Here is an 11434-nt window from a genome sequence, read left to right on the forward strand (position 1 = left end):
TAGAACCCAACAGAATATGCCTTCTTCAGCCAATGGCTAGCTATAGCTACTTAGGTGATAGACTTACTTAAAAGTTACAGGTCCTATAATACATATGTTCTTGTTTAATCTTCATCTGAGGATGTGTTTTCATTGATTCCAGAGAGAGGAAGGTAGAGGGAGGGAAAGAAAGAGAGGGAAAGAAATTGATGTGAGAGAGAAACATCAGTCAACTGCCTCCCATACGCAAACCCTCTACCTGGATATGTGCCCTGACCGGAAATCGAACCCATGACCTTTCAGTGTATGGGACGATGTTCCAACCAACTGAGCCACACTGATCAGGGCTATAATACACATTTTGTTGTTGTTGTTTAATTTATCTTTATTGTTGAAAATATTACAGATATCCCCCAAACCTCATTGACCTCCCTCCATCCCACTCCTGCCCCTCCCTAGGCCTTCACCGAACTATTGTCTGTCCATGGGTTATGCATATAAGTTCTTTGGTTAATTCCACCTCACCCCCCATCAGCGGTCTGTTGCAATGTCTTTGGATCCACTTTGTCTGTCAGTTTATTTTGTTCATTACATTCCACGTTTTAAATTTATAAAAAAAAGTTTCCCATGTATCTTTCACTTTTTGAAGAATTTAACACTGATGACATATACAGTAAGGATATTGACAGAAAATTTGCCTACCTTATGCCATTATTTACACAAATAGATTTTTTAAAAACAATTTACTTAAGCAAGATTGTCAATATTGTTTTAGGTGCAAAATTTCCAATCAAATGGACAGCTCCTGAGGCTGCACTATATGGTCGATTTACAATAAAGTCTGATGTGTGGTCATTTGGAATCCTACAGACAGAATTGGTAACAAAGGGCAGAGTGCCATATCCAGGTAAGCTTGCATTTTATTAGCTCTTGCTTATCCCATTAGTGACTTCAGTTGGAGTTTATAGGACCAGAAATGTAAGGGCAAAGGCCTTTTCTTCTCTTCTTTTGTCTCGTTCTCTTTTCTTCCCTCCCTCCCTTCCTCTTTTTATTTTGGCATTGGATGGACAGCAACCTGCGAGAGTCACAATCCTTGAGAACAGGGCAAGCACATGAGGTGTGCCCCTTACCTCAGCTTTCCCCTTAGGGCATTTTCGGAAAGGGCCACTTATCTCTGCTGTTCTCTCAGGTAATAAACATACCTTAAATATTCTGGGTCATCTTGCCCATACCCACAACCCCCCTCTCCCAAGGCCTCGCTTACAAGTTGTGGTAACACAGGGTGAGCTGTGGATGCAGGTAGGGGGACTATAAAGCAATACAAGAAGGGAACTGTGTAATAACTTGAAGAAAGTCAAACAGGTGATATTAGATGAGGAAACTGTTTCAGGAAAGTGACTTGATATAAAGCTACATAGTGAGTATATTTGGCAAAACCAGGATTAGAATGCTTTCTTCTGAATTTCTATCTGGAAGTTCTTTTAAACACTACCTTGCCACTCACTGTTCCTCATTAGCCCAAGTTTGATAATTAATAGCTTAATATCAAAACCTCAAAGTAGCACCCTAAATTTTCATTAATCAGTTGGGGGTTGGCTTTTGAAGACTTTAGTGTTGAAAATAAGGTTTTAGGTGAAATGAAGAAAATTAGACATTCTAAAACAGTCTAGCATTTTCTAAGCTCTTCTTGATATACTTTGACATTGAAAATTTATTTCTTTGTTAAAATAATCATTTCAGTAAGTAAACTCACTATACTTTGAATCAGTTTGGGGCTGAGGATTTGTTCTGTCCTTTCCCCTTAGTTTCATTGAGAAATGATTGACATACAGCACTATATAAATTTAAGGCATACAGCATAATGGTTTGATCCGCATTTATATTATGAAATGATTAACACAGTAGGTTCATTGTATGCTAGTGGTGTTTGGCGTCATTGGTTTTTAATGTTTGGACCTTGTGTGTTAGGAATGGTGAACCGGGAAGTGCTGGAGCAGGTGGAGCGAGGATATAGGATGCCTTGCCCTCAGGGCTGTCCAGAATCCCTCCATGAATTGATGAATCTTTGCTGGAAGAAGGACCCTGATGAAAGACCAACATTTGAGTATATCCAGTCCTTCCTGGAAGACTACTTCACTGCTACCGAGCCACAGTACCAGCCAGGAGAAAATTTATAATCCAAGTAGCCTATTTTATATGTGCAAACCTGCCAGAATGTAAAGAACTTACGTAGACTTCCTCACTTACATACAGGAATCAAAAGAAGAAAATCTTCTTCACCCTGCATGTTTTCATGGTAAACTGGAATTCCAGATATGGTTGCACAAAACCACTTTTTTTTGTTCCAAGCGTTAAACTCTGAAGTACCAATGATGACTTTTCCACCTTATTTCAGGGTCCAAAGAAAGTACAGCTAAAATATTGATGACAGTGTGAGTAATAGCATGACAATGAAAAGCAACAAGGCTACTATTCATAAGTCACTTCCTTTTATTCCCCAAATTCAGAATTGTTAAGAGAAAATTATTTATCATTATAGACAAAATGTGGGAGATATGAACAGTTATACCGTAATAAAATAAAAAATCAAGGAACTTCATGGGACCAAATGATTCCATTCCATTTTTTAAATTGCTTGCATTTATTATTCTCAAAAGTTTTTTCTAAGTTGAAGTTAATATGCAGTTTTAATATATGCTTCCCTTGCATGGAAAGGAGCAAGGTTTTTAGAAGCAAAAAGGAATATAAACAACATCTAGAACTTGGTTAAATGTTAGATGACAGCAATGGGATTTGAAAGTATAGTGCACTATGCTAATATTCAAACTCATAGAACTGGAAAGTAGAACTTTCTCACTTTAATCATTTTCTGAAAAGCTCAGTTTAGAATAATGAAGTTAACTAGGAAGTGAGTTAATCTTATGTAAGGTTGCATTGATTTTTTTTTAAGGCAATATATAATTGAAATTGTACAATCCAAGAGGAAATCCTTTAATCTTTAGAATAGCATGATAAAAGTCCCAGTATTTAAATAGGTATTGTGAGATATTGCTAAATATGTACTTTTGGTGATGGGTGCCGCAAATGTAAAATATCACTAGATCAGGGACTTGAATGCACTTTTGCTCTTATTACATATAGACTAACAGAGAGGAAATGTATTTAAAAGAAATATGAGAAAAGAAAAATGTGAAAGTTTTACAGAGAGAGGAATGGAATGTTATGTTTAATGTTGATTTATGGAGTGGCAAAATGGCTTTGCTGGCACTCAAAGCTTCTCACTTATCTATTTTTTGAGATTTTAAGAGTTAAAGGTATGACTGTAAGACAAATCTGACCACAAACACTAAATGACTGTTATAGCCTCAAAAATAACTAGGTTAAGGCTTCCCACTAATTCCAATGATAGTTTTTCTGCAAAACATTTTTAAAACTCCAGTTTTCAAATCCGTGTTTAAATATACATTCACTTTTAAAATATACCTAATGGTGATGAATTTTTTCCTTTTTAGAATTTAGTTGACTTAGAATGGAAAACTTATTTAGAATAATAAGACTGATTTTTATGACTAATTCAGAAATTCCAAAGTATGAATTTGCACAGCAGCATTACTGGCTTAAGGATCTAGCAAAGGAACTGAATCTGACGAAATAAAAGTTTGGTATTTATGTTTTAAAATACTCTTTTATAGTCACACTCTAAATAAAGCAATATACTAGGTCCCATATTTTAGGACTATAATTTTTAACTACCATCACTTACCCGATCATTAAATTTAGCATTCTGTGCCATGATATCTATGTGGAAATTCAAACCATTTTAAAATGTGATAGGTGAACTTCATGCAAGCTGGCAACAGTTCTGGTACTAAAAATTGTGGTGGTTTCTTATGTTTACGTAACCTGCTTAGTATTGAATCCCTCTTTCAAGAGGATCTTCCTGTGAAGACTGCCGTCATCTTTTACCTTTAATGGCTGCAATCTGTGACATCAGATTTTTAAAGGGCTTCATGTGAACTATGGTATAATTTTTCTAACATTTAAAAAAGGATAACAAAATTATATGTTTATGTACTAATTCTGTTCAGAAAAATAAGCCAGGAAAAGTTGATGGTATTCATTTGGTTTTAACTGAATGGAGCTGTTCCTTATAATATCAGTTGTATAGTAAGGAAATAACACTAACTTAATGTGTATTTGGTTTAAATGGTTATCTATTTTTAATTGCCAAGAAAAATAAACAGCTTTGTACATTTGAAGGTTTTTTTCCAACACCTTTCATCTTCAATATCTTAATGTGGAACTTAACCTTTACCCAAAAAAAAAAAAAAAAAAGAGTAAAAACAACCTAGCACAAACACTTTTTAAAATGAATAATGGTAGCCTAAAACTTAATATTTTTATAAAGTATTATAATACTGTTTTGTGGATAATTGAAATAAAAATTCTCATTGAATGTACCCGTTTATCTTTTTTGCCACTATTCATACTTTCTCATCAGATTTTTTAAATTGGTATTTAATGCAAAGTATATTCTGAATTTGTTCTTCCATTAGAAAAAAAAGTGTTCCGTTATATCTCTTGAGCAGAGTTAAGTCAGTTCTTTATTAAGTTCAGAACATTATTGAGCTCATTTTATGTGGTTAATTTTCCATGTCAGGCGAGTGACATCATTTTTACAAGTTTTTTTTTTAAAGTTATACCAGCAACTACAGGTAATGTATTGTACAGAGAAACCTAAATGATTTGAGTTAAGCTATTCATAGAGAATCTGTGTTGAAGGATATAAAATAAAATAACCACTTTTGATCATAAAGGGTTTAATTTTCTAAAAATGAAAAATACATGAGCCTATTTCTGTGTGTATTTTAACTTCTATAAGTATAATGAAAATAAAGTTATACTAAATTATGAATGGACAATCAAAAGCATGTTATTTTCAATAAGATATTAGTATTACCTTTTACTATTATTTACTAAAATTATTAGCTTTGTTTTTCCCTAACGGTTTCAGAAGAGTAACATTTAATTAAACATGTAATTTAGTAAACATTTATTAAATATTTTTTACAGTATAGTAATACTGCCTCAATATTTCCCCACTTTGCTAGTTGCCTTTTAAATTTGCATGTAACTTTTTTGACATTTCAGTTGTACATTTGAATGTTGTCAAGTCTCCTTTTTTATGCATAAAAAGTCCTTTGCATTCGAAGATTAAATACTCATGTTAAATTTTACGCTTTTCTCTTTTTACATTTCTCTTTAATTCATTTGGAAGTTATTTGGGTATAAAATGTGACTTAAGGGTCTAGCATGATTTTTCCCCCCACATATAGTTAATTTTTCCAATACCACTTACTGGTTAATTCATTCCCATCCACAGTTTTGGGTTCTTTCCTTTATTTGTGCATCTATCTCCACACATCTATTTTGTCCAATTTGCCATTCTTCCAACAACACAGCACTTTTAATTACTAATCACTTGGGTAATGCATTTTAATAATTAAGAAGCAAGTTGCCTTTGATATTCCTTTTTCTTTAAAAATCTTGTTATTCCCGCAGATTCTTGAAGTTTAGACTTTTCATATTTCCAAAAATATTAAGTGAGATTTTGGTTAGGATTGAATGCATTTTACTTATAAATTAAGTTGGTAAGAATTAACATTTTTCAAATCAGCCTCTCTATCCAATTTATGCAAATCTTCATTTACACCTCCAAGGCTTTTCTCTTTGGAGTTGGAAGATGAGCCTTATCTCTTTTCTGATGATACTGTTATTGGTGGGGTGCCCTTTGTGTCCCCACCTGTTGCTGGTGGAAGTGGAGCTCTTGGGGTGCCAGAGGAATGAGAGTTTCCTCAGGCCCCCACAGGAGGATGAGGTATCATGGAAAGCTTTATTGATAGGGTAGCATTAAGGGAGTTCCCCTTCAAGGCCCCATCTCCATCTTGCTGTGGGAAAAGTCCCATTTTGTCTTCAGCAGAGCTAGAGTCAAAGCCATTGCCCAGTGTTTCTGCTCCAGGTTAAGGCCCAGTCCAGTCCAGGATCTGGCTAGGTTAGCTTGTGTTACCAGAGGCAGTCCATTGTGTGTGGGGTCCACATGGCCATGGGCCATGTGACTGCTTCTAGGGCCACATGGAGCAAGCGAGAAACAGGAGTGCAAGCAGTTAAGAGAATTCTTTGGGGGATTTTACCCTTCCAAGATTTTGCCTGCTTATGGTGGCTCCTCCTAACTAATTTTCCTTTTTCCCAGGTTAGACTTACAGGCAAGCACCTTCCCAACCTCACCCCGGCTTCACTGTGCATGCGTCCATCTTCCCCTTTGTTGTACCCCTTCCGCCAGTGATTTGCAGGTAATGAATTGGTGGTTCCCTGGGGAATGTGAAGCTTTGCAGCTTCCTCATAAAGCTGCCCAGATGACCATGCTTATGATGACTGGCCTTCCTTTTGCTTTCTTCCTATTATTAATATTAATAGCTAGCTAGTTACTATGGTAACAGCACTGCTCTAAAGATGCCATCTCAGTGCTCCTGGAGACCAAGTCCCCACTTTGTTGCTAAAGAAACCAACATGCCTCTAGAGATGAGGAAGAGTGTGTGCCCCAATAAATAGCACTTATTTCCTTAAAATCAACTCCTCCCCTATCCTTCCTCCAGTTTTTCCTTTGTTTAAATGACACCAAGTTGAGTTTCTGTCACCACAACCAGAGTCCTAATTAGCACTCAAATTGTCAATACCAGAAGGAATACTTCTGATTAAAATAAGCAGCACACACTGTTATCCTTTTGCTCCCCCCCCCCCCCAATCCATACTCTGCTGGAAGGCCGACCAATACTTGCCTGTGAGTTCCCTGCCCTCTGGATTTCCATTAGGTTAACCCAATGAGAAGCCCTAGCATAAAAATAGACGAACCTGAAAAGGAGATCATGGCATTTATCCCCCAAGTTCCCTCCCTGTGAGGTTGAGCTGTCCTTTACCCAAAGGTTCCTTTCAGTGTGGCTTCCTCTCTCCTTTTGGGTCTGATAACAGCTCTCAGCCCTTATCTCTTCTGTCTTAAGGATGCTTCTACTCACTGGTTACTGCATTAATTCTTGTGGCTTCCCTATCCTGCCAGCCCCTTTGTAAATATCTTTGATTTATCTTAACTTGAGTGTGCCATCTGTGTCCAGTTGGGACCCTGACTGATATTTGTCATACTTCCTACCAATAGCTGTATCAGTAGAAAATAGGAAACTTACATCATTACATCAAAGTGACAGTTTGTACAGAACAGTACAATTTTTGGTGTATCAACATACTGTTCCCGGAGAATTGCACGGATGGAGTTTCTCCGTCGCTAGTGGGAGTGAGTTTCTTGGGGCACTGCTGAAATAAGCATTTCTGAAGGCCCCCATCGGGGGATGAGATGTGGTGAAAACCTTTGTTTTCGTGGAGTTATATCCCTCAGTTTCTAAAGTCCCATTTCCCTTAAACCAGTCCTGGAAATTATGCAGCTGTGGATAGAGCAAAGCCAGTGTAGTTTCCTTTCCATGGTGGAGTTAAGTCTGGCATAGCATCAGGCTAATCACGGTCCATTAGTCCATTGTGTGGGGGGTCCACATGGCTGTGGGCCATGTGGGCGAGTGCAGAGCATGAGAACAAACCCCCTGCAACAAGAGTCCCAAGACAGCAAGAGAGAGGAATTTCTTTGTTTAGGAGGTGAAATAGCAAATCTTCCTGTGCTTGCAGTGTCCATGCCTATTCTGGCCAAGGGCTTGTTCCCAGGCGTGATTGACAAGCAGTCACCTTCCCACATCACCCAGACCTTACTGGGCATGGGTCTATTGTCCATTCCCTTCCCCCAGGATCTTCGGGGAACAGAGCTGGAGCGTGTTAAACCAGCTTCCTGGCAAAGCTGTACAAATGGCATGCCTAGCCTATATACATGCCTATATACATGGCCTTCCCCTTGTCCTTCCATTAGTTAATAACTGGGTTATTTATAACGATATCAATACAATATTGTATTGAATGTCAGATTATTATAAAAAATCACTGTGGAGAGAACAGCAAATTTTAAGAATATTCAAAACTCCAATTTCAAAACTGGAATTTTAAACTTTTTCAATTAAATTTCTATTTTCCAAGAATTGGTTAACTACATGTGGTAAAAATCCTTTAAACAGAATGATCATTTGTAACACCCAAATTCAAAAATTTAATAAACCACCCAGTTCATGAACTGGATTTTTAAAAAAGGATAGGAATGAGGGGGGTGGGAGTGCTGAGCTAAGAAAAAGAGGAAATGGAAATATCCAGAAAATTAGTAAAATAATGGCAGCTAAGTTGTGTGAAAATTTTCTAGTAGCAGGAATGGCCCACAGACCTTTAAGAAACATGTCTGATACTCAATTGTAAGATGCTTGCTCAGCTCTCTGTTACCACCAGCCTTTCTTCAAATCTGCTACACACAGGCTTGTGTCAGTGGCATTTAGGGCGGTAAAGGGATTAGGGTAATGTCCAGAAGGGTTGACAAGATACAAAAAGAAAATGGTGGATTTCACTCATAACAGTTGGAATGCAGTGAGGAGATAACTCAAATACAGAAATTGAATTGGTAAAAGGAAGAAAAAGTCTTCCAGAGATACTGGGAGGGACACCAGACTTCCCACATACAAGAGGCAGGGATTCAGTCAAGCTTCGCTGACATCTTAAAGGTCAAGTTAACATGAGCAAGCTGGAGGACTTGGAGAATACGAAGTGAAAAATTGCCTCCAGCCTAAGTGGTAATAGGGATGAATGAAATAAAAAGCAAAACTTCGCAGTTGACCAAAAGGATTGACAGTGATCCTAATAGGAAACTGAATTATTTAAAGTGGTGTGTCCCTTCAAGGTTATCAAATTCCTACTCACAATTGCACTATTTTCAGGGAAAGCCTTTAGTCTCCTAAAACATTGAGAGAATATACTGTAGAATTAGCAAACTAACTGCATGTCTCCTATCCCAATGCCCCTGAAAGAATCAAAAGATCTGGGTTGTTGATTTGTCTGTTTATTTTTGTAATCTTTACCATTGCTAGAAAGTTAGAAAGTGGCATCAATCTAACAGAAATTCCTAGACGAAACCCAGTCCAAAACAAATACAAAAGAGAGTTCTTGGAGAGTTTTTAGTGCAATTTCAGAGAATTCAAACTCAAGTACAAAGAAAAGGAGGGAAGCCACATTTTTGTTTATGTGTTATTTACATACAATAAAGTTCATTAAGTGAACAATTAGATGAGTTTTGACAGATGTATACAGTCGTGAAACTACTACCAAAATCATGATGTACGACTAACGAGAAAAAATTCTGTGATGTCCTAAATTATATTTCAGTAGGCAGGAGGTTGTGAGGAAGAGACAAGGGAAGTTAATCAGCTAGTAGCCATGGGCTGAAGCCAACAAAAGATTGCCCACATTCCTGAAATGTATGTTGAAACTTTGAATTAATTTGCAGGCAACTATTTCAGCAATTATCTAGAAAGAACAGCTGGCCGTCAGATGCCACTGCATCCTTATGCATGAACTTCCTGAACTTGCCCACAACCACTCCAGCAGCAAGTACTTCTTCCTTACAGACTTTACACATTCCAGAACTTCCCCTAATTCACCTTCTCCCCACCTTATCTATAGCCAATATAATTTTTTTCGAAACAACTTACATCCCCCCCTCCCCCAATTCATTGTACGAAAGAGCCCTGTTAACCCCACGATGGTCGACATGTTTGTCTTCATCTAGCCCTGCTGCTGGTTTAGACTGCATGCCCCAAGACCTGCTCGCTTCTCTGGCTAGCATATGGCTCAATAAACCTTTCCTTTCAGGGCAACCTTTCGGTCTCAAAGGTTTTTATTTAACAGAACTATTAGACATGAGCAGAGCAAGGATGCTGGGCCAGGTACAGGAACTCACCAGGGCAGAAAGCCCCAGATACCTAGCAAGGGGCAAAACTGGGAAAACAACAACCTTGTCCCCCTGGTAGCCTATTCTCCCCTAGCATGTCCTGGTGTTTCTTCCCTAAAGATAACATCTAGGCCTCAGATGTATTTCAGCTCCAGGCCTAGAAAAGTAGCAAAACCAGGTAAGTGATGCCATGGCTGCCTCAGGACCAGCTACATTGACTAAAGATCCCCTGCCCTGGAACCAACCAATCAGTGGAGACCAAGACCCTGAAAAAGCACACCTGGAAAGCTGATGAATATTCTATTGAGACCCTCCCCTGAGACCCTCCCCTAAGATTTCCACCTGCAAGAAAGAGATAAATATGCTCAGGACAAAGGACCCAGTGCACACTTTCCATTGAGGGAGGACGCCAGTGCCATCTCCCCGCTGCTTCCCTCCGAGGGGACCACACGGGACTTGCAACCAGGGGAGCAGTGGGCAGTGACAATTCATCCCAGGCTTACCCCCGAACCTGTCCATCCATGTCATGGCAAGTGGCAAGGTTGTATTCCTTTTTATGGCTGAGTAATATTCCATTGTAGATACGTACCACAACTTCATTCATCCATCAGTGGACACTTCGGTTGTTTCTGTATCTTGGCTATTGTAAATAATGCTACAGTGAACATTGGGGTGCATATGTCTTTTCAAGTTAGTGTTATTTTCTTCTGATAAATACCCAGAAGTAGAATTGCTGGATCATATGGTAGTTTTAATTTTGAAGAGGAACCTCCATACTGTTTTCAGTAGTGGCTGCACCAATTTACATTCCCACAAACAGTGACAAGGGTTCCCTTTTCTCCACATCCTCACCAACACTTGTGGGTGGTTGTTTTTTGTCTTTTTGAAAATAGACATTCTGACAGGTATAAGGTGATATCTCATTGTGATTCTGATTTGCATTTCCCTGATGCTTAGGGATGTTAAACCCTTTCCTCTCATTCCTGTGTATATCAGTACTCACCCAAAGATTAGGAGAGATCCTTCTGTTCTCTACTCACAAACTATAGCCCCATTGAACTTCTCTAATATATATAAACATTAAAATATTTGTCTCCTCAACTCAGCAAAACTGCTGGGCTCTGTTTGGATCCCCCCCTTTTGTTTGTTTGTTAATCCTCACTTGAGGATATTTTTCCCATTGATTTTTAGAATGAAGGGAGGGATAGAGAGAGAGAGAAATGTCGATGTGAGACAGACACATTGATTGGTTGCCTCCCTCGACCGGGCTGGGGATCGAACCTGCAACCCAGGTTCGTGCCCTTGACTGGGAATCAAACCTGACCCTTCGGTGCTTGGGCTGACACTCCAGCCACCGAGCCACACAGGCCAGGGCCTGGCTACCCCTTTTGAAGAGCACAGCCTTAGCCACAGTCGCAGTTGCCTGTTGCCTCACTCCTTTGCTCCCTAGTGCCTGCCCAGCTTCTGTAGGCATTTGAGTTGAGACCATCTCAGCCTTCAGCCAAAGGAATTCATCCAACAGGATTATCATATCCATCC

The 11434-nt window shown here is 38.7% G+C and overlaps 1 protein-coding gene across 2 annotated transcripts in view; it reads left to right on the forward strand.

The window, feature by feature from the left end:
- The window catches only part of YES1 (YES proto-oncogene 1, Src family tyrosine kinase), a 59909-nt gene extending 57321 nt beyond the window's left edge, over nt 1-2588 (forward strand). For both annotated transcript variants that reach the window (XM_087818984.1, XM_016211495.2), the window contains exons 11-12: nt 755-886; nt 1948-2588. In XM_087818984.1, coding sequence (XP_087675110.1) covers nt 755-886; nt 1948-2156 — 341 coding nt within the window. In that variant the 3' untranslated portion in view covers nt 2157-2588. The remainder of the gene's footprint in view (nt 1-754; nt 887-1947) is intronic.
- Nucleotides 2589-11434: the final 8846 nt, after the last annotated feature.

The sequence above is a fragment of the Miniopterus natalensis genome, chromosome 7 (assembly GCF_054644295.1).
Source record: "Miniopterus natalensis isolate mMinNat1 chromosome 7, mMinNat1.hap1, whole genome shotgun sequence".
NCBI lineage: Eukaryota > Metazoa > Chordata > Mammalia > Chiroptera > Miniopteridae > Miniopterus > Miniopterus natalensis.